This window comes from Gobius niger, assembly GCF_951799975.1.
Source record: "Gobius niger genome assembly, chromosome: 8".
NCBI classification, from domain to species: Eukaryota; Metazoa; Chordata; class Actinopteri; order Gobiiformes; family Gobiidae; genus Gobius; species Gobius niger.
The window spans coordinates 8,891,385-8,916,224 of NC_136859.1; the positions used below are offsets into that span (position 1 = coordinate 8,891,385).

A 24,840-nucleotide genomic window follows, 5' to 3' on the forward strand; every position below is an offset into this window, starting at 1 on the left:
TCCTTTTAATTTAAAGTGATCTCAGTCCCTATGTTGTGCAGCCCTACTCTAGAGTGAAATGATAAGGATAGGGCTGGGTTGTCACATGTCTCCACCCCACTATTCTACCTCTTTCATTAACTTTAAGAGAGAGGACAATTTCTTAAGGCAAGTATCTATGGTGTCTTATGGTGTCTCTACTTTTCGTTTATCACCAACTTTTTTCAATTACCATCTCCTCTGCCTTTTCTCAAACTGGTCCCAAAGGTGGACAGCTCCAGACCCCGCTGCAAACGTGACCCCAGTTTAATTTTAGCTGTGGAAACGTCTCCAAACCGCTCCCATGAAAAGTGTAAAGACGCCTTCTGTGTCTATCTTTCCACAAACAGAGAAACATCAACATTTTGAAGTTTTAAGCTTGGCATAGTGAATCATTTCAAGAAAAGACATCTCTTCCCCTACAATCCATCTTCACGTTTTTACCATTTCTGCTGGTCCACGCATGTAGAAAGTCCAAATGGCAGCCCATGTCTTGTAGATGGTTAAGGAAACAGTGGTCGATTGGTTCAAAGTCCCATTTCAGGGAAAGTCTTTTGCTTGTATGAAAATCATTGTCCTCGAGTGGGTCGGTTCAGTCTTTAGCTGTCCACCACTTGGTGCGGCAAAGTAACAGAGGATCCGTTTATAAAAGAGCCTTGCTTGTCCCGCCCCTTTAAGAAGTACGTGAGAAGTTCGCCTTTGCCTTTAACAAAAATGGGCCCTCGACGCACGAACCGGAAACCGTACTCCTTCAGGATGTTGTAGCAGTCTTCTACCACCTGGGGGCGACACACAAATATATCATGAAGTCCTTTTCTAGTAACAACTAGCTGAGACCCGGCCTTCGGCCGGGCCTCGGTAGTTTCCACATTTGATATTCTGAGATTATGAGTTATTACAAAGAAATGTCCAACCCGTCACACAGTTCAGCTGTAGACCAGTGGTTCCCAACCCAGTCCAAAAACTATGGCCACTACAAATGTGTAAAATAATTAATGCTAAAAATAATTTCAAACAAACTGCAATTTGAGTGTTTGATGCACCCGTACTTCTTTCTTATTAACTACAACGACAATATGTTCGCTAAAAGGGAATAGAATTCAAGAGACAGTGGAATAATTATGGATAAATATTAGGGGTTCAGCTCTAACGGTTCGGTTCACGGTGCAGGGCCCGTGGTTTGGTGCATCACGGTAGTGTACAATGTAAAAAAAAAATAAGTTGGTTTAGAAATGAAATAGCCTAATGATCGTTGTTAGACAGTATTTATAACCGTACAATAAAATTCGCAATGCTTTCAAAGCTGCTTTAGAATAAAATGTACCTCTGGGCTCACAATACGTGAAAGCAAATGACACACATCGCCCTGTTTCGATGCGCGCGCGCTCACATACGTACACACGCACGCGCGCACGCACACACCGCCCTGTTTTGATGCACACGCGCACACATACGCACACACGCACGCGCACACGCACGCACACACCGGCCTGTTGTGATGCACGCGCGCACACATACACGCACCGACGCACACACAATCGCGCGCACGTGCGCACACACGCATCGCCCTCTGTGGATGCGCGCACACGCACGGCAGTCAGATCTCGTGCACTCGCGTTGTTGTGACGGCGGGTTGTCCTCGGACAGCAGCACCGCGGTCCATATGGACCCGTGGTCAATGCCCGCGGGCGGCGGGACCGCAACGTGGGGGCCGGCACCACGCACACACTCAGTACTGTCGCCAGGCTTCCTGATGTTCCCAAACGGTCTCCCATCCCAGTCCTAACCAGGCCCTTCCCTGCTTAGCTTCGGAGGAACGGTCTCCCATCCCAGTCCTAACCAGGCCCGTCCCTGCTTAGCTTCAAAGTCGGTATGGAAATAAACATGGCGGCGCCCAGGCGGCGGCCATGGAAATAGCGTTTTCTATAATAGATAGTGCCCATTTAAAATAGATGACTTGGATGCAAATTCTCTTTAACAATATTAGTTACAAATAGTTAAACTCTTGCATTATTAGACGTGTGAAGAAGCTAAAGACCAAAATCGTCTTTCATTCTGCAAACTGGGCTGTCAGATCCAACCAGGAGCAAAGGGAGAGGCAGCTTGATTGTTTACTTTTTAAATAGTCTCTCCCTCTCGTCATATTGCATATTAGGACTGGCTTTTAGGTCCAGTCAGGGAGGGGGGAGTTGATCATTTACTTCTGGAAATGTCCTCTCTCTCTCTCCTCATTTGCAATCTTACAGAATATCACTATATTCAATTTAAGGTCGATATTCCGGTTTCTGAAACATTTGGAATAACTCGTTCACATGTGTGAGCAGATAGTTACTCAGATAGTTACTGAAGGCTGCGCACCATACATGAACGGCACATACAAGTACTTCCTGTATTACAATAAGAGTATACATGACTAAATATTCAGGTTGGAATTTTTTAGAGGTCATCTGCCCCTATAATCAAAAGTACTGAGCATGAATCCAGACCTGTATGTTTCCCATGACGCCGGTGGACTCCATGCGACTGGCCACGTTCACAGTGTTGCCCCAAATGTCGTAGTGAGGTTTCCGGGCTCCAATGACCCCAGCTAGCACCCCGCCTTTATTCAGCCCTGGGACAAGAAATATATGGTAAGAATGGGCCAACATAAATAACTCAAGCTCCCCGTTATTGATGAAAATGTAAACCCAGTACCTATCCTCAGCATGAAGTTGTTGAAGGACTGGTAGTTGATGTTCATGAGCGTGACCTTCATGGCCAAAGCGAAGTCTGCCAAGTCGGCCAAATGCTGCCAGCGCTCTCTGTCCGTCAGCTCCTCCTTCTGTCAAAACAACAACATAATGCAAGTTATTTACAAGTTAGAAAGACATTAAATGCTCGAATGTGGCTCTGTCTCCCAGTGCGGACCTTGATGCAGGAGTATCCGTTGGAGACGTCTGGCGTGACCCCGGACGCTGCCATGTACGTGCTGCCGATCGTCTTGATTTTGGTGATGCACCGAAACTGGGGCTCATCCAGCAGCTAAAATAATGACATTAATAATATTAGAAGATTGGGGAAATAATGCTTTTATAGTTGTGCAGTGTCCTCAGTCGGACTCTGGTTACTGGCCTTATATAAGTATCTAAATGCTAAACAGGAAGTACTGTCTTACGCTGTCAAAGTCTGAGATGATTTCGTTGAGGAAGCGCAGACACTCGATGCCCCCGTTGTTGATGCTTTCCTCGGTGTAAAAGTCGGAGAAGTTTGGGATCGAGGCAAACATGACGCCAATCTCATCGTACGACTGGCTGTACAGCTCCTGTGGGGGACAAGAGGGTAAAACAATGTACTTCATTATAACGTAACAACAGTTCTGTTTTTAATGCTGTGAGGACTACGAGCACGCAATAGTAAGGACACTGAATAGACAGAAAAAACACCACACTTTGCTTTTCTCCAATATTCCCAAGTATTTCTGGAGGACTTAAGTAACACTGTCTATAGGGGTCTGGGGTGAAGGAAACTAGAAGGAAACCACATGATATACTGTCATACTTCATACTACCACCATTAATATTAGTACTGCCACTACTCTTCATACCTCGTCTCTCTTCTTGGAGCCAAGGAAGTGCCGTGCCACGTGCTCGGGTAACATGTTGGTGACTAGAGCCTCGTTCCAGCGCCTCATCTCGTAAACCTTCTCCTTCTGCTCGTGCACCTCGATCTTCCACAGGAACAGCGTACGAGCCAATTTCTCAACCTGCGGTGAAGACATGCGATGTCAAGCTTATCATCTCAACATAAGGTAGACCAGAGTTGTGGAGGCAAAAACAAGGAAACAAGTTTGGAACCAGAAACGGGTGAAGACGCCTAAAACTGGGACTGTTAGAAACTCCTGGATGTCAAGTTCACATGCTACACACACATTATAAATCATTTTCTTCAACAAAAGGATACATCTTACATCAACACAAGTGTTTTTATATCTGTTACATATGCAATATTGAAAAAATATGTTACTTACATGTCTAGAGAAGTAGTAGAAGCTGACCATCATAATGAAGATCATAATGGTCATGATGAATTTGGAGGGAACCAAGTACGGGCTGCAACAAAGCAGGACAGGCATTCAAGATCTACTCTTAAATACCTGATGGATTTCAGCAATCTTTTGAAGAAATGAATACTGCCTTCTTAGTTTACTTTAACTTTTTTTTTTTTTTTTATAAACATGATGGTGCCTTAAGCACCCCCTACTGACTGGCAAACCCATGTACCAGCCCAAGGCACGTCACTTCAGCATCACATAACACTTCTGATAAAGGCTACAGGAAGCGCAGTGGTTAGCACTTGTGCTTCACAGCTAGAAGGTTCCGAGTCCCATTCCCACCTGGACGGGGCCTTTCTGTGTGGAGTTTGCATGTTCTCCCCTTGTCTGCGTAGGTTTCCTCCGGGTACTCCGGTTTCCTCTACCACTAAAAACATGTACAATAGGCCAGGATGAATGAGAGTGTGTTTGAGAGTGCGCATGGGGGACAACGGATGGAAATTAGCCCATGGCTACAATCCAGTGTGGCTTGTTTACATGCATGAGACCCATGTATGTTCATTAACATGCACTGTCCCGACCAAAAAAAACAATAAATAAATAAATAAACTAGCGGGTGAACAAACCTTCTGTCTTACTCTACTCTTACTCTACTCTTTTTTTTATATTAATATATTGTTGACTGTTTCAAGATCATTTAACTTGGCATAAAGACCGACTTGGCCAAATGAATTTGATCAATTAATAAAACACGATATACATGAACCCACCTGCACCTGTACCAGACACATGTGTACTGTGAGAGTTACTATTGATCAATTTTGCACTCTTTTAGATCTAAAAACACGCATGGCATGCTGCTTTACCTGTAATCCTGGAAGCGCTCCTGGTCGTAGCGGTCGAAGATGTCCCTCCAGCTGTAGATGTTGACGATGCCCGTTGCCACGGTGATCAGGAGCATGAGCGTGAGTTTGACCATGTGACTGACCTGGACCAACATGGTGGTGGCCATGAGGGCGAGGACCGCGATGTAGCTGTAGTATTTTGGGTTCTCAGGGCAGCCCCCCTGCCCCGGCCTGGGAGAGGAGGTAGAGGCTGTGGAGGAGGCAGCCGGGACCCGGTGCAAGCAGCTCAACTGGACAGATTAGAGACAGGGCATTTATTTTGTCTCATTGAGATTCAACAAAGCCAAGGCTACTTTGACTGAGGTTTAAGAATAAGAATGTATTTTTATGTGGCAAACAAGAGAGATAGTTTGTGAGTTTTGCACTCTTGTTTCCTGGTTACAGTCTATACTGGGTTAATGATATGGTCAAGGCTAGGGGTTAGTCACAGTTCAAAAAAGGGAGAGAAACTGACCATGTCCACAATGTCGGCCATGGTGAGGATGAAGATGGCTGCCATGGCCCAGGTGTTTCGAGCCCAGCGCGTGTGGTCAATCCACGTGGAGAAGGTCACCAGCTTCTTCGGGAAAACCTGCGGTCACATACAACTTAAATAGTCACACATCTTTAAGGTTAATCTTCAGGTTATTTTGGGAGGGAGTAGCTCAGTAAGTGTTTCGGTGAACTTCTTCTGATTTCTATTTTAAAGAGGGGGTAATTATGCTTTTTGGAGGTACTTGGTAATAATCTCAAACACATCTTTATCAGTATCTTACACTTACACGCACTATTGATCTAAAACAGCTTAAAAAAAAAATATTGAGCAGTTTCACTCTCAGATTTTCAAGAGATCACATCATAACCTCTTCCCACCGTAGTCCTTTTGCTCCTCTTTGCTGTGCAGCTGTTAAAATACAGAGAGAAAGCAAAAAGTGTGTCTGTAGTGAAGCTATAACAAGTGTTTTTCGGCTGCACAGTAAACGTGACTGTCCCGTCTCACGCCTCACTGGTTCATAGAGTGGACTATGTAACTAATGCTGCCATTGCCATCTGCTGAGGGGAAAGTGGACAATGTCAAATCCAAAACTGTATCGACTTCGATGCCCCGAGCTTTATGAACAGTGATGATGCAGCTCCACACTTCATGTCGTCGGTCGGTCATGTTGGGGTTTGTGAGATCAATACTTGGCCCGGCTCCAGGGGAATGTATTGATATATCGTAGTTTCCACGAACAGGATGAGGCCAAAAGCACAGAGAGAAGGTGCCAAAAACATAATGAACAGTCGAAAAAGTCCCCCGTTGATGGACTGAACCACAAATCAGGGGTCAAATTAGATTAGTTTTATGTTATTAGTTGGATAGGTTTGGAGTTTGGACAGGCCATATTCTTATTCTTCAAAAATGTAAATCTGTAGCATGTGAAAAATGTTCAGTACATATTTTTTTGAATTGTCAATTAAACTGCGATATCTCAGTCATCTTAAAAAAAGACACTGATTGAAAATGATACCATATAATCAGGTTTTCTGGAGTGGAATAAAATGAGAGCACTTACACAGGGTCCACTTAACCAAATCCAAAGTCATTCATTCACAATGTGCATGTTTGTGTTTTGTGTTCTATCATCTTATTCATCAAGTGGTTTTGTTTGATCTTTTCGCTGCTTTCACAGAGCTTTTAACATGCTACAATAATAGTACTTGAAATTTAATGAGTGTGTGTCATGGGCTGACCCTGGGAAAGATGGCCGCCAGCGAGCAGATGGTCAGGATCAACAGCAGAACTTCTCCCACTGCAAACGTGATGTAGTTCGCCATCAGCCTTTGACAAAAGAGCAGAGAGAAAGCATGTTAGATGAGGCAAAGCAATGCTAACATTTCTTAACAATAGGATTCAGTGTTGAACCCAAAATCAAAACAAAAATCAAACCCGTTTCACAATTAGATATTGTATGTGTTAAGGAGATCAACGCGATGTTTCACAGGAGCAATGGTGACCAGTGTTACGTATGCCAAAGGTACCGCTCAGATTCAGGATCAGGGCCACGATTAGGGGTTGGGGTTTGGATTAGGACTGGGTTTAATATCAGCGGTTTGATTTCAGGTTTAAAGTGTGCAATGAACATTGGTAGTGTTTAAGTCAGGGCCAGAATCTGGAAGTGGGATCTTGACGATCGGTGAGAAGCGTAGTTCCCCAGGACTGCTGTTCTCCAAAATCTGAGTGGGAGAACAAGTCCCGCTTTGAGGCAACTCTTGTTTTGATATTAGGCTATAAAAACAGCTCCATTTGATTTCCCCATCCACTGAAAAGGGGCAACAGCTGTAGTGGGGAACATACCGTATGTACGGACCTGCTGTTTAGTTTAGAAGCTAATATGACACCAATTAATATTAATATAGTGCCAGAATCTGAGCCAATTTTCATGAAAACAATTGGATTGACTTTTATTCAAGTCATTTTGTTATCTTGTTTTTCAATTTTTGGTTTAAGGTTTAGGTGTACTTTATTGCCCATCCTTTGATGCCGCTCCAGAATATATGTTGAAAATGTAGATAGGAAACGTGAGCAAAAGGCCTCCTGATGTAAACCATAGACAGTACTTTTAACACTTTTTCACACCAGGCTAAAAAATGGCTTATTTTAAAACAAACTTGTTCCCATAATGTCCTGTAATTGGTGTGTATGCAAGAGCGTGCAATCTAATGCTTTGAATGAATGAAGTGTGTGTTGATTTTAATGCTGTTTTTGGGGAAATGTATTATTCTGTATTAGTATTTTTATGACTTTGTTGACATCAGTCTGCCCAGGGACTACAGGTGGAAATTAGCACAAGTGCTATAACCTGGTACAATGCATCTCTCCCTTTGAGGTTAATGTATATTGTACACTGTCCCTGCTCAAATAAATAAATAAACTAAACTAAACTAAACTAAACTACTGCGTGTGGGCGTACCATGGGTCTATGAGCGCCTCCATGGCTGCGGTGAAGAGCAGGACGGCACAGGAGCAGCAGAAGGCCGCTCCGCTCTGCTTCTCCTTCTCCACAGAGTAACAAGTCTCCAGCTCCGGGTCCACAAACCGCAACGACAGGCTGTTGGTGTGCTTCCCCTTCAAACTGAGGCAACGAAACACAGCAACTTCACCTCCATTTCAATAAAAAGGCATTGACAATAGAGTGACACCCTATGTGCATTGTTAATTATAAACCCATTTTGTTGATCATTACATTAGATGACAGTACTACTCCCTGAAAGTTATGCTTCTAAACAAATTCATGTAAAGAAAAGGAAGGGGAAAAGCACTTACAACTCAAATGTATGCACACTCTCTTTCAATGTTTGTAAAGAAAAAAAATCTGGTATAAGGCCTTTAAAGTAAACCAGTGGGTCCCTAGAAAATTAGTTTTGTTTTATTCTTAACAGGAACCATGTGCTAACACAAGAATATCTCAAAAGAAAGGAGTAACTACAGTACAAAGCCTGAATAGAGCGCAGATCAGAGAATTGGCTTGAATGTTAATGGTTAGCTAGAACAATAGCTTCAGTATTACAGACACTCACGCCTGGACGGTCTCTCTCTCCAGCAGAGCCTCGTTGAGCAGTTTGTTCAGCTCCTGCTCGTTCTCCTGAGCGTCGATCACTCTCTCTGCCAGGTCCCTCAGACGCAGCCTTCTCCGCGGGTTTGGGAACGACGGGTTTACTACCTGCAGAGAGACAAGAAGAAATACAAGGGGTGTAACAATAGTGCCGAGCGTAAGCTATTTATTGCCGAACTGGAGATTTTGAGAGCAAAGCCATCGTCAACCCTCACATTCTTTTCCCATATTTCATTATAGTTTGAGCCGCTGCTGTATTTACCCTGGCGTCGAGCTCGTCCGCCTCCTCCGGGGTGGTGCAGGCCGTGTTCACGCTGCCGTTACATTCTGTGGTGTTGATGAGCTGAGGAGAGTTCCCATTGGACGAGGTCACAGACAGCTTCTATAAGGGGGAACAAAAAACATATGTGAAGTGTGAATGTTATAGTTATATATAAGTGAGCCTATGGTTTAGAATTTCTGGACTGCAAATACAGAGCCTGACCCCCCAAAATGTGCCACCTAGATCTAAATAACTGTTATGAGGTTGAAGTTGGTGAGGTCTAGGTTCAGCAACACTCTTTACCCAAAGAATGAGAACAGCTGAACATCTGAACATCCTGAATGACCAGGTTATTCCATCGATGGATTCAGTCCAGATCTGAACCTCAATGAGAATCTTTGGGATGTCCTGGAGAAGGCTTTGCTCAGTGGTCTCACACTCCCATCCTCAATACAAGGTCTTGGTGAAAAATTAAGACAAAACTGTATCTTTTGACATTACAGAAGCTTCTGGAAACAATGCCAGTGCCATGTGCGCTGTAATCAAAGCTAAAGGCGTCCAAAATATTAGAGCGTGTGACCTTTTTTTGGTCTGCGCCATTGATGCCAATGCTTTCACCTGGTTTATGTTCTGTATTCAAGTATTTCCTAGACCTATATACAATGGTAGTCAAAGTATTTCATTTTATTAAAGTGCAGATGCTTCTAGTCCAATATTAATCCAATACAAGTGCTTGCCATTTAACTAGAATATCATGAAAAAGTGTATTAACTTCTGTTATTCAACTTAAAATGTGACAGTAATATATGACATAGACTCATGACATGGAAAGGGACATTATGTCAATCCTTTGTTTGTTTACAATTTTGACGAAGGCGAGGAAAGAGAAACAAAAACGAGGCGAGCGGCCGTAAGAGAGGACACAGACGTGCACAACGGGCCTGTGTGATGCAGGTGCAGGTAGATATGATCTGGATATGTACGTATATCACCGCGTTTAACCACGGCCTTTCAGCAAAGTTGAGAGTGAGATCACAGCTGCTTTGGTGTAAACAGTTCCAAGTGCGATAAACAGCAAAAAACATGGACTTCGAGAGTCTCCTGGTCAGTCAAAGACAATCAAAGCCAGATAATATATTTAGCTACATTTACCGTCGGAGCATTTCAGTAACACCTATTTCAGTATTCTCCAATGTCTTGGGGCATCTATGAAATAAATAAAATGCTGTGTCTGAAAGCGTTTAAAACAATCACATGCATCACATCTGCTCTTCAAATACATAAAAAAATAGGAAAATTAATAGCTGCTCCAACCACGTAATAGAAGTGCAAGGTGATATATAAATTGTAAAGGCTATAATTAACTGGTTGAAGAGTTTTTCTCATACCCTGAAGCGCCACTCTGATAATCGTAAAACACATTCCTCAAACAGCACAAGAGGATTTAACACATTTATTATAACCCCGCGGCGTATTTTGAACTCACCACTCCATTGATGCCATTTTTGCCCACGGGACCCTTGGGCACCACCACCAGGTAGGTCTCGATGCCCCTCTCCCTCAGATAGTCGCAGCGGTCGCCCCCGTTCCCCGGCTCCACGTCGAACTCTCCGTGAAGACACTCCAGCGTGCTCTGGGAGATGTGCACACGCCTGGGAACGACATTTGAAATTGGTTAAACTGAGTCCATGGCACAAGTCCAGCCCATCTACTTTTTCCCCACCAGTTTCTCCACGCAATCGACCCTCCTATGAATTCTGCGAGCATTTACCTCCTTTAACTTAAACCATAATATAAAAGCTTGTTTACAAAAGCGCATTTTCAGAGGTCCATAGTGTCAAGGATTTGAGAGCGAAATCATTCAAGTCCAAGTCATCTCATCTGAATATCAAATTCAAGTCCTCAGTTTGATGTTTGAGCCGAGTCAAGTCACTACATCTCTGTTATCTGTACCTTCTACCCCACTACATTTTTAAATGGATTAAAGTGAAAAAAATGCAGTTATGCAAGTTTTTATCAGACACATGAGATTAAAAAAGTCAGAAAACAAAAGTGACACATTTAGTCTATGATGTTTGACATGGCTGATAACGTCATTTTACTTTAACCAATTTTGCTCAAGAAATTGAGTACTTCATCCACCCCGTTTTGAATTTATACTCGGAGTAGCCCCACCCTCGAGGAGGTCCATGATGACATTTTAAAAAGTAATCACCTAAAACGCATATTTATCAGCAAGAAATTCAATGCGTTGTATTAAAAATAAAGCTAAAATCACTCAGACAAATACTTTTTTTACTGTAAAATAAGCTTAATCTTAAATATTGTTTCTTTGAACTTTTTAGGAGTCCTTGTACACCTGATTGTGAAACACCGGTTTAATCTACAGGGTTAGCAGCTCTTATAAAATAATAAGAAATCATGGAGAAACAGGGACATTTAATCATCAGAACATTATATTGCATAAGATTACATGATTCCATTGCGATTAATCTTGCCAGATCCTGTCAGTAATATAAATGATCTGATTCAGTGCTGTGCATGGACATTTCTTATGAAAACACTGTATAATCCATATGCGACGTCAAGTTCTCACCCAGGGATCCCTCCGGCCTCCATCTTGTTGGCCACGGTGACGTCAGTGGACCAGACGTCGTACTGCCAGCGCTTCTGTCCCAGGACTCCCCCCAGCACTGTGCCGCTGTGCACGCCCACACGCATGTCCACATCCGTCTGCGTCTTCTCCCTCACATACCTGCAGATGCAACAGCTTTTAATCAAAAGATCCTTGAACAGATTGACAAAAGCTGAATCTCCCTCTTTTTGTGGGTAGATTTACTAAAAACAAAGCCACAAAGTTTGTTTTTGTCACAGATCTGTCATCGCTCAATCATTAAGAGCAGGGAAGGTGTATTACACTTTCCATTGGTCTAAAACAATTACTTACCAATCGCTTTGAACACATTGCTTAATCTCTTCACATTAATGAGTTCATAAGCATATTTCACTGCTTTCAGGAAGCAGAGTGACCCGTAACGTTTACAATATTATCCTATATTATGCTACGTTCAGGCTCAGTCATAACACGCAGCCGAAGCCATGCAGCAGTCTCTTTTTTTTCAACAAATTCAACAAGTGTGTGAACGTAAGTCATTGCAATGCCATCATTAGAATGCATTTCACTCTAATACAAATTTGGAGAACGGGTACAGCCTATTCATGGTCAAATATAAAAAGCCAGTTCCTCAGTCTGTAACAATAATAAACTTAAAGCTGGGGTATTTTTCCAGCACAAACAGAGATTTTTTTTTAATTTTGCTAAAACTCGTCTCTACCTCTCACAATCCCTACTGCAATGTTCAAACAAATTGTTTATAAATGTATGCACGTTTCAAGCCCATGGACAGTTTTGAGTGGTGGCAAATAGAATATAGATTCTACTTCTATCGCTCAATAAAAAAAAAAAATACGTGAAGACCATGCAACAAGGTCTGCTTTTACTGTGTTTACAACATACTCTGTGGTGGTAAAATACATTTACTTTACAACAACAAAAGCAGCTTTAAACAGCTTTAACTTGATTTGAAATGCTGAGACTAATCATGTCATTTGTATAACCATTGTATCAAAAACAGTGGAACTAAACTGACCAATATTTCCTATAAGGGTATGTATGAAGACGTAAGTACCACCTCATGAAACGTTTGACCTTCCAAGCACAGGTCTCGTGATGCTGCAAGGCTCAAGCAACCCAGGTAAATTAATCGAAGCCTATGCACCACTAGTTCAAGATCAGCACTAAACTGAGTCTTAAAATAATCTAAAATAGACTAAAATGTTACTGAATCCTGTGTAAACTGGTTGTTATTAATGTCTAAACCAAAACATAACATAACAGTTAACTTAAATGCATTACGAAAGCAAAAATGAAAAGTCCTCTCACTAAAATAAATGATAAAATTGCAGATGACAGCATCACGTGCAGGTACCACCAGTGGAACTCAGACCACAGTTTGATAAACACTGGCCTAGACAATATCCAGTTAGCTGAGAGTGTGAATTCATTTGTTTCTTGCAACACCTTCTGTATTTTTTGAAATCATACAATCAAAGATTTCATGGGGACAATTTCTTCAATCATTAATAAGAACCATGATCAAATTTGCACATTTTTAGCACTCATGAGAAATTAGGTTCCCAGTCCAGTCAAATAGGCCTCTACTGTGGCTGTTCTGAATCAGCAGTACACTGCATATCTAACTTTAGCCTGAGCAACTGTCCCAAAACATCAATTTCAATCTCTGGGCCTGATCAATAATAGGCACGTGACTTGCGCCAGATGGCACTGGCCTGGCACAGAGAACAGTCATTAAATTCATCCCCAACAGAGGCGCGGTGTTAGAGGAAACTCACGAAATGGCCTCCACCATGGCCAGTCCCATCATGATGGAGCAGGCCGCGTGGTCCTCCCTGTAATCCGGCAGACCACAGATACAGTAGTAACAGTCACCCAAGATCTTGATCCGCAACTGGTGGTATTTCTGAGGGAAGAAAATATCAAATTCAAAAGCTCAAATCAAAATTGAGTTACAATGAGAATATAGAAGACATGCAGCAGCCAACATGGTATATTCTTTTATCTCCAACAGTATTGCAGTAGTATGAAGTTGGGGAGCTCTCTCTGTGTCCAACAACAACCCGAAATATGCACAATAGGCTAATCCTCCAGCTACTTTTAACCAAAATAGCTCAGGAGCTCACACAAAAAAGACATTGCATAATTAATTTGGTACTGTCCTTGTTCATTTCATTTCATGTATTTATTTGAGAGCTGCAACTAACGATTATTTTGTCATCGATTAATCTATCGATTATTCTTACGATTAATCGATTAATCGCTTGGCTGTGAATGGTGTATGAAAATTAGATTTTTTTCAATGTTTTTTATCACATAAAACTAAAGTGGCGTCGCTTAAGGATGGAGTAAACTTAAAGTAAATGCTTGTTGGAGGCTCTTAGTGCTAATTCAGATTTCTGATTGGATGAGACACAAACAGATATTCATGAAAGTTACAATGCACAAAACACTACATACACTTACTATGAAAAACAAAGTAGGATTTCATCAAAAATACTATATTTTCATGTCATTTTTGCTCTATTTGAGTCTATGTGAACCAAAAAACGATTAATCAATTACTAAAACAGTTGTCGACTATTTCAATAATCGTTTAGTCATCGATTAGTCGTTTCAGCCCAAATTTATTTATATGAGCAAGTATTTCAAACATCTTTTACAGAATAGACAAGAATAAGACTTTTTTGCTCAAAAGAAGTAGGAAGAAATTCAAAGAACGTATAAAAACCTACCCCTTATCTCTCATTCATAAAAACATCACATAAACTTTCTGCAAACACTCAGGCGAGCAACAGATGCATGAGTCTATGTTTGTGCATTAATATGAACCATTTATGATCTTACAAATATGTCATAAAGGATTCATCGTTTACAGTCGAACAGAATAAATACACCATATGGTACTTAACATTCATACCAAGGCACATCTTTTTCATTTTTTATAATATAAAAATATACATATACTCTTCAATTTCGCTCAGCCCTGATAAATGTGCACAAGGTCTGTATAATCATATAGAAATACGAACTGTCTGCCAATATTCTGTCAGTTCATCTATATATATATATATTTTTTTGGAATGCCAGTGTACAGTGGTGGAGGAAGTAAAAGTACAAATATAAAAGTATATGAACACAGGTTGCCCAGTGAAGCGGCATTGAAGGATGGGTCAAATGCACGGGACAGTTAATCCTGCAGGGAAAATAAAGCAGTTCTTATTGGTTGCTATGGGGCGTCATTGTTTTAGAGTTATGTCTCTGAATATCCATGAATCTCCAATGACGTTGCCAGTGCCACTCATAACAGGAAAAAGGCTGGAAGCGGAAACCCATGAATATAATATAGCTGAAAATTAGTTTTAAAGATCTGAAACCGACTCTTATTCGAATCAAACGTGAGCTGACAGAACCGCACCTGGTTTGAGTCGCAGGTGCACAAAGAAACAGCAGCTGAGCATTTGCTGTTGTTTTTTTTTTCTAAAAATAATTCAGCCAAGACACAGACAAATGAGAAAGGCACAATGAATAGTTTATAAACGTTAGAACCGAGACGCTGGTGGTGAAGAGGAGGAGATGGAGAGGCAGAGGAGGCTGATGCTTCTGCTGCTGCGGTGGAGATGGGGGCAGAGGAGGAACACAGCTGAGAGAAAGTGCATTTATATGAATGGCTTGAGAAGTGATTAGTTTATAGGGTAAAAGGCAGGGATTCGCCGACAGTGATAGGAGCTGCAAGGTACAAGGAACAGGAGTGGATTTTCCTAAGCCTCATTTTGTCAACTACAAACTACTTTTTAATTTTGTTTAGTAGACTTACTTCTCAACTCCTGCTTTTATCCTTGGCCTAAAGTCTTAAGCTCTTAATCCTTTCATGATATGAAAAATCTTCACAAATCAATGCGTTACTTGGTGTATCACAAATCTGAGCCACCAGGGTATGTGAGACACTGTGATAAAATGATAAAAACAGAGTTAGTTGCAAAGCCTTTTAGCAGATTACCAATAACATTAATAGAAAGTGGAATGACACATTGTATATTTTTAGCCTCACAGGTTTTTGTATCTGACTATTGGTTTTGAATCTGGTTGTAGAGATTTAATCCTACTGTGAGCTTGTGAACCCGCATTGGGCTCATAGCCCTAGTTCCAATGACCGGTCAAACTTTAATCCTGCTGTACGTCCAGCCAACTACATACGAAACAGTCTCCTTCCTGTTCTTAGCATATTATTGTGTGTTTGTTGTGAGCAAATAGTGCCTTACGCAGCGCTTGTGTAGCTGTGGGAGAGGGAGAATGACGGGGGGGGGGAGGAGGGGCCTCTCCTTCTCCTCTGATTATTCCGCTGTTGTGACATGCACTCTTTTACCCTCTGCTTGATTTTGTAATAAGAGACAGTGCTTGAACTTGTGAGGTCTGCTTTACGTCGCCATGTGGTTGTAACTTTACCAATTCAATAAGTTAGCTCAACATAAAGTTAGCAGCTCTTCCTCCCCCTGTGACAGTCTCCCACCTGCCCCAGAAGCTCCCACTCTCAGTCCGCTGGCCTGTTTTCTGTGAAAGGTTTACGTCTCTGTCGAGGTGCCGTGTCGTAGTCTCTGTATTTAACCCTAACTTCAATATCACTGGGGCAACCTGTCAGTAGCTAGGCTTGGTCAACATTTAGTTAGTTGCTATGAGATTTTTTTTTAGCCATAGATACAGCAGGCAATGCGTCATACAAGGGAGTAGGGCTGAAAGACATATCGTTATCGTATCGATATTGAGATATGAACATTCAAAACATTAAAAGCAAGATATAAACAATGTAGATTTTCATCAGTAAAACTGCACTCTTTTGCATTATGTTTATATTTTTCTGAAAAAATGCTTGGTTTTCACCTAACCCATAGTTATATCGCATCGATATCGAGATATCTGGCATGAATATTGAGATATGGAATTTTGTCCATATCATTCAGCCATACACGGGAGCGTGGCAAGGGAAGAAAACCTTGCATGGGAATTACAATTTTTCACTCTTTTTAGCCTTTTTTCTGGCGAACTATAACATATTCATCACACAACAATAAAGTCAAGCCAAAATCAAGTCCATTTTGTTGTTCTCTCACAGCAAATTGTTCAATAAAATAAAAAAACGGCGCTCATCGCTAATGTTAGCATATGTAGCATGAATCTAGCACTAGAGTCCCGGTTAGCATTGTCCGTTTTTTTTAAGTATTATTGGCTGTTGAACCACTTTGCTCCTCTCCATGTCTCTGTATCTTTATTTAGCAGAAAAATATGTTCAGCATTTGTTAAACGAATGGTGGAGAAATGGGAGTAAGTTCAGTTTTAGTCTCTGCTCCGTTTTCCCCTCTCTGGCTGCTTCAAACAAGACCATTATATGCTGTCCGTATCTACATATACTGTGCACGTTTTGGATTGAAGGGAGAAACCGAAAACCCAGAATGGCCCATACAGTCCAGGAATCAAAGCCAGGACCTTCTTGCTACGAGTCCTAACCACCTAGCCTGTTGTCGTCAATGAATTACAAACTCACTGCGGCCAGTTTGTCGAAGCGAGCGAAGAGTTCATTGAGGAGTTTGACGAGCTCTTGGGCGCTGCAGGATGAGGACAGCTGAGTGAAGCCGACGATATCCGCAAACAGAATACTGAAACAGAGAAAAGCAAGTTACTACATTTCCTGTTTCCAACAATTCATGATATGTATGCATATGTTTTCAAGCTTGATTAAGTTCAGCTTCAGCCCTGTACCTGACATTTTCGTGCCTGTACATGTACATGGTGTTGAACTGCTGCATCTCCTTCTGACTCTCCCCCTTCTTCATGTCCTGGAGCATCTCGTCGGCAATGTGCTTCGGGAGGATGGACAACAGCAACCGCTCCTTAAAAAGGCAATAGCAAGACATTTACACCCCAAAGTAACCAGAGAAAACAATTAAGTCCGGCGTATTTTCTGGTCTGATCATCAAGGGCTGTCACGATTTACTACATCAACTTATCGTTCAATAAATGACCGGGCTCGATATTTTTATCCAAAGTGTGTTGTGTTTTATTGTATTTCATGTTTATAGTGGTATATTTTAAGATCTACGTACTGTTCAAACAAAGATCTACTGTCATTTTTAAGCTTTAGTGCTTTTATAGCAACAAGTAAAAAATGTATATAAAGCAAAGTTGAAATGTTAGACAATAATTTCTGTAAACAAAAGAACATAAAAACAAAGTAGAGCAATGTCTAAGATAAAATAAAGTAAACAGTCTTGGTTTCATTCCAAAACTGAAGACCGGGTTTAAAAAAAAAAAAAAACCCTCGCAGACTCTCCATATCCTCCTCCAGCCCGACGGTGATTACCGATGACATCTCCGTCTCACAGGGGCCGGTTGCCGCGGTAACGGAAGCACCCAATCAGAGCGGCCGGTCGCCTCTCGACTCGACACGCGTTTTTTGGACGTTGGTGCTTCAAGACTCGAGCGCCGTTAGCCCCATTAGCATTCAGCGAGTTGGTTATTAGCATTTTACAGATCTCTTTCTATGCAAATCAGAGGGAAATGTATTAAGCATTAAGCATTAAGCACGTGGCCCTCTCTGCACTGGGAAGTCAAGGCTCTGGGATTGTGTAAGAACTTCATATAAGAACAATTGATTCCTTTCTTTTCCCCGCAAATTCAAACCTGAAGCTAAAGTGATTCAAGGACATTTTGAGAGTAAAGACAGAAGTGTTTTTGTTGTATGTCATTTAGTTGTAAACATGTCCTGAAGGCTTGAAATATTTAAAACAATATGTACAGTATCATTCAAAAGTTGTTGTTTTTTTCATTTATTTATGACTATTTACATTGTAGATTCTCATCGAAGGCATTCATTTTGACATTTGCTCAATGGGCTCCTTCACGATGTAATCACAAGAAGTGGTTTTCACTTCACAGACTGTTAAACCATTTCACCATATGAAGCTTATTGAGAAAATGCCAGGATAATCCCATGCGCTCATTAATAGTTTAATGTCTTCAATGAGAACCATACAATGCAAACTGTGTTGAAAGTAAAGAAAAGTCGATACATAAAGTGTTTAAAATTGCATGGCCCTTGTGAGCAATCTAAAATCCAACTTCAAAGCTGACAGCTAATGTTAAGAGCCCCGTTTAATGCTCCTCACTGTTGCCAACAGTACAGACGTATTAGGAACATAAGTAATAAATCACCTCTGAGCTCTCCAAAGGAATTATGTGAGCTTTTACTTGTGAAAACACTGCCTGGTTAATAGTGACAGGTGGATTAATCTGGATCTCGTGAATACATAAAAACAAAATAAAGTCTCCTCACCTGCTGCTGGCTCTGCTCCTCCAGGTTGAGTTTCACCTCCAGAGATTGTCTCGCCTCCAGAAAGGCCTTCCTGTGTTTCCTGTCAGCCATGTAATAGGACATGATCCCCACAGTGATCGCGCACACGTAGATCACCACATTCGCCAAGAGCTGAAAAATAAAGAACACTTCGATGTCCAGGCTGTAACGCTCCCATTCTTTCAAAGTACCTCAACCTTTTGTTCCCCGGGACCTTTAGCACTTTTCATTTTAAAAGGAAAGTCTAATATGGAGACTGATTAAACACAATCAAGCTGTCGACATTTAGTGAAATCTTTGACTTCGCTCACGAGCAACAAAACAATTGGAGAAGTTTAGATGAGACTGACTTTTTCAGTACCTGCTTTCAATACTTTGATATTTTTCAAAACCAGTAGTACCTAAACCAACCAATTAACCAGCTAACTAACCAACAGACTAACCAACCAACCAAATAATCAACCATCTAACTAACCAAATAAGTAACCAACTTCAACCAACAAAGTAACCAACTACAACCCACTAACCAACAAACTTCAACCAACTAACCAACCAATTTCAACCAACTAGCCAACCATCATCAACCTATTAACTAACCGACCTCAACCAACTAGCCAACCATTGTCAACCAACCAACCAACTTCAACCTACTAACTAACCAACCTACTAACCAACGTCAGCCAACCAAACCATGTCAACCTACTAACCAACTTAAACCAACTAACCAACTAACTTCAACCTACTAACTAACCAACTTCAACCAAGTAACCAATAAACTAACCAGCTAACTGACCAAACTAGCAAACCAACGGACTAACCCACCAACTTCAACTAACCAACCAACCTACCAAGTAACCAACCAACTTCAACCAATCAACTTCAACTAACTTGCTGACCAACTAGTCAAACAACCAAGTAACTGACCAACCAACCAACTTCAACTAAACCAACTAGACAACCAAGTAACTGACCAACCAACCAACTTCAACTAACTAACCAACTAAGTAACCAACCAACTTCAACCAATCAACTTCAACTAACTAGTTGACCAACTAGTCAACCAACCAACTAAGCAACCAACTAGTCAACCAAGTAACTAACCAAGAAACCAACTAACTACCGAACTTCAACCAACCAACCAACACACCAGCTAATTATGCCCCATGTATCCACCGATGTCTAGATGACTTGAAATGGCTGACATATAAAAACAATATAACTTAAGTCACATTAATGAAATCAGTGTTTTGTCTGACTTTAATTCAGCCGCTAAAGTTAAAGTGACATCGTGAAAGTTGAACCCCCAAAAAATAAGTGCATTGAAGACTTTTCCCCCCCTTTTTTCTCTCTCCGTCATTCTTTTTTCTTCATGTCTTTGTTTTATTTCCTTCTTGCTGCCCTTTCAGCTGTTCTTCAAAAGCTGAGCACATGTTGCAGGCGTATTGACTGTACAGATCGAGTAGCTACTTCCTCCCTGAGTTCCTGTTATCTCACTGCTGACCCGGGTGGATCATTTGGTTATGGGCTAAACAAATACTGATGTGTTTGTCCAGTACAACAAAATGTGAAGTGATGAAACGGGATGAAGGAAGTCGGGGCCGAAACCTGCAGCAGACAAAGGAGGCTTGAGTTTTAGGAGGAAGCTCACGAGATACTGCTGTCTGGCCTGTTCTTTTCCTGGAAGATTAGCCGATGTTTGCAGATTAAATTGTGGTTCTTTGAGATCTGGGTTAAAGGTCTCTTAAAATGCATTGCACAAGCTTTTAAAATATTTTCTGCCAACTTAGCCTCGGCATCTTGCAAAAATAAAGCTACAAAACAATAGCAACTTGGGGGAATTTGTTGAAGATGTACACGGAGTCAGACTTTGAAGACACCATTTCTATTTTCTTCATACCTGGAAGGATTGTTGTTGGCGTAAACCCAATAGTAGGGCTGGGCAATTCATCTAAAATTTAATGGAAATCCCTACTTTGGCCGATCTCAATAATCGTCGTGGGACTTTGTAATAGTCAGGTTTACAGCCATTTCTTTGGCAGAAACAGTACCTATTTTTGGAGTTTGGAGAAGACAAAATCAGCTACATGTGATTATTTAATTATGAAAAAGTCAACTCAAATCACAAATCGAGATCAATCAATATGGGGGAAAAAAATCTTGACTCATTTTTTCATGCCATATAATCGAATATCAACATACGACATACTGTATATCCCGATATTGTTTCCGCAAAGTGAGAGCTGTGAAATGAAAAGTAAAGGCTAATTCAAATGCAAATACAAGTCAATTTTATTGAAAACTCACAACAAAATGTAAACATAAACACTGTATAACAAAGGGCTGTAAAAAGGGCTGTAAGATGCATATAGATCAATCTTTTTCTGAGGGCAGCATTTATATGTAAAGAGATAAAAAGGTAAAATGCACAGTTTAAAAACTTTTTTAAACATCACCTTGAGATGACCTTTTTCTTTTTGTTAACTTAATAGCTTATCAGAATTTGAACTATATCAATATATGCGATATATGGTCTAATTCCGTATCTCATTTAAAAATATATATCGATATATCTTAAATAGCTCCCACCCAACAGTGTTTTTTCCAGTTACACCAAGTTGCGATTGTTTTGTAGTTTGTGAAATAACTAGTGGGCAAACAATTAACATGTCTAATCTAGGGATGGGACGATATACAATAATATCGTTAATCGCGACAAAAAATGCAGCAATTAATCAATCGCCATAATTTTTGATTATTGTGCTAAAAGATAATCGCTAAATCCATCAGACAACCAGAGCCATCGTGTATTTAAGATTTCAGTAGGTTAGTTCCTCATCCACATCCATTCTTTGATAACCCAATGCAGAAATAGCATTCTCTGTGTCAGCTGCATGTTTTGTATTGATGGCAACCGTATAGTCCAAAATGTCACACGGTGTGCCTTTAAAGGGACTATAAGGAGTTAAAAAAAAAAAAAAAGAAGTATTTTCCAATGCCCAACGTCCTAATGTGTAGAATGAGCTCAGACCTGTTCACCACAACTGCCTCTAAAATCCTGCACTGTCACTCAAAAAGTTGCTAATTTCGAGTCAGAAGTAACGTCATGCACAAGCTTAATATAGAAGCTGCAGATACAGCTAAGACCTGAGGTGGCAGTAGTGAGTATAAAATGACCAACTTGCATCTAGCCCCTTTAAATACTCAATAGGACATTTACAGCAGACAAAGAAGAGGAATACTTAATAATTGCCCAATAACCATAATTTCTGCAGTTTCAGTGATTTTTTAAACAACAGGGAAATATCGTGATAATATCGTTAATCGCATTTATTTTGGGCAAGATAATCGTGACCCCAAATTTCATTATCGTCCAATCCCTAGTCTAATCTCAATGCATCCACATGTGCTTTTCAACATGTATCTAGGAAGTCGTGCTCTTTCCGGTGCTTCTTTTTGTGTGTGCTTTTGTGTTTAATGGCTGATAAAAAAAAATAAAAAAAAGTGAATTATCATAAAGGCAGACCAAGACAGTAATACAGTTCTCCTACATGTTGCTATAGCAGATTTCAATCAAACTGGTGGAGCCGAATTAAGGAAAAAATATCATCTGGGATCTGGCAGGCCATTAGTGTAAATTATACTGGATTGAGTCCTCTGTGTAGCACCTACAGTAGTCCACAATATGTAGAACAAACCCTGAACATTTCATTCAGTTTGTGCAAACAAAGGAATTACAGTTGGTCTGGCTTTAGCATTTTAGATTTTGGGCAAACACACCCACTCCTTAAAATCAAGTTATTCCTGAAACTGAAACTCCAGAGACTGGTTATTATGTGACATCGTGTGTGGATGCATTTGTTGACATGGAATGAGCTGTAAATTACTGGAACCTGCTCAAATGAGGCAAAACAGAACTTCAAGTATGTTTTTGAAACAACAATGCAGGATGGTATTTTGAATGCAAAAGTCTGCACTTCTTTCACTTGTGACAGCAAAGTAAGTTAGCCTCAATATCTGGTTTTGCAATTTGTCACTTTTAAAGCGTTTCATCAACATCAGGAATGGACGCATCATGTTAACACGGACAACTTTCTGCAGACACTGATAATCCATTGTGTGTATTTGCCTTTGGGACAGTCATATGCTCTTCTGACTCATGTTCACATCGAGGACAGAGGCCATAAAGTCTCACTACATGAGAAAAAGCCCCACTTTTAACACCTTCAAGACTCTGAACTGAAAACACACACAAGAACATACAGATCCCCTGGTGCATGACTGAGCCATGCGTCAGAAAACACCTCAAGCAAGAGGTGTGGCTTTGTATAAAATACCTGTATATTAATTTTTATTCTAAAGTTTTCTGTTTTGAGCTGCACCAATGTCTTTTCTCTTTTGCATGTCACATGTCACATACATATTATTATTTTTGGCACTATACACTTTGCCCGGGGAGAATAGTTGAAAACTAGCTCTGCAGCTGATATTGACACTTTTATAGAAATGTTCATGAATGTACGGTCCCCTTTTAGTCAGAAATATTCAACGGTTAATACACATGTCACTTTTGATAGGGATAAAATCCACTAATTTGTCATATTAATCATGTGATTCATGTGACTGAGTAGCCTAATGCAAAAGTACCACCAGGCCAAAACCAAGACCAAATCATGACTGAAACTGACCTGAAATAGATACAAAATAGATTTAAATTGGACCAAATTATGTCTAAACTGAGGGTTAACCATGTTTAAGCCAGAAAACACCTAACTTAAAAGCATTACTAAAACATAAATGAAAATATCTCTAGTAGTCTAAAATGGAAGAGGGGCAGCGGTTAGCACTCATACTTCACAGCTGGAAGGTCCCAAGTTCGATCCCCGGCGGGGCCTTTCTGTGTGGAATTTGCATGTTCTTCCCATGTCTGCGTGTTTACATGCGTGTTCATTAACATGCACTGTTCCGACCAAATAAACAGACCCACCCAAACACACACACCCTGAGGAGACTGTCACCAGAAGAAGCCCAAGTACCACCAGTTTGAGAACCACTGGCCTAATGCAATATGATTTTAAGTATAGTGACTGGGAAGACAATAAACTTTGTTCCAGTTTTTCTTTCATGTGGATAACTCCAAAACCTTAAACCAGACAAAAATATCTACCACGTGAAGGCACACTTTTGCTCAGCGTTTCTAAAACTGAACGTAATTCATTATCATTTTTCTGCTATTGTTATTTGTCATCCAACCACACTACAAAATCTGCAGATCAACGATAGACATTTAAACTACTCTCATCTAAATTGAGCTCGACATGACCTAAATTGTCGTGTCATCTGTCGTGTCATAAAATGATCTTACCTGCCGTCCCAGTGAAGCGCCCTGTATGTCCTCCTGCTGCTGCTGAGCGATCGTGACCCCCAGCACTAAAGTGTGAACGCCGCAGGACACCGTAGTTATCAGCACGATCGGCGTCAGTCTGAGCGGCAACGTCAGGAAGAAGGAAAAACTGAAAAACGCTTGCCATCCCACCGTGTCGCTGGCCTGGTGAAACTTAGCGTAGTTCAACCCCAAGTAGCAAAATATCTGCGCCGCTATGAGCACCCACAGCGCGTAGGGCACCACTCGACGGGACACTCGATCCGGGAGCAGCCCGAACCGGCATAGCAGGTACAAAACGATATCCGCGGCTAACCCGAGCGACGCCACCAGGACGGACGCCAGCTTGTCGCTCGTGTAGACCACGGCGCACATGACGATGACGTAGCTGTCGAAAAGGGCGGCGAAAACCACCAGGACTAGCAGGGTCTCGTGCCGTTGCCGCCTGAAGTAGGTTTGGTAGAGGTTTTCCAGAGATTCGGGGGCGAAGGTGAGACGCATGAAGCGGGGGAGGCAGAGGCAGCATCCGGAGCTGCGCACGGTGACCTCATGGGTGCGCCCCACAGCCTGTCCCGGGTCGGACGGAAGCGTGACGGAGCAGTCGGCCGAATACTCCGCGGAGTACTCCGGCTCCGAAAACGCACGGGTCCGAGGCATGGCGGCGCTGGAGGATCGAGGGACAAGTGTGGC

The 24,840-nt window shown here is 41.3% G+C and overlaps 1 protein-coding gene across 1 annotated transcript; it reads right to left on the reverse strand.

Annotated features, from left to right (window-relative positions):
- Positions 1 to 182: 182 nt before the first annotated feature.
- adcy3a (adenylate cyclase 3a) lies at positions 183 to 24,840 on the reverse strand. The gene is made up of 20 exons (XM_079561298.1): positions 24,133 to 24,840; positions 18,753 to 18,902; positions 17,180 to 17,310; positions 16,965 to 17,076; positions 13,204 to 13,331; positions 11,387 to 11,545; positions 10,277 to 10,442; positions 8,791 to 8,910; positions 8,494 to 8,636; positions 7,887 to 8,048; positions 6,667 to 6,754; positions 5,408 to 5,524; positions 4,915 to 5,183; positions 4,025 to 4,106; positions 3,602 to 3,760; positions 3,173 to 3,319; positions 2,926 to 3,039; positions 2,713 to 2,839; positions 2,505 to 2,629; positions 183 to 797 (listed from the first exon to the last, which is right to left on the reverse strand). Exons 1-20 carry the CDS (start codon positions 24,805 to 24,807, stop codon positions 618 to 620), a joined length of 3,354 nt encoding a protein of 1,117 aa, XP_079417424.1. The 5' UTR covers positions 24,808 to 24,840; the 3' UTR covers positions 183 to 617.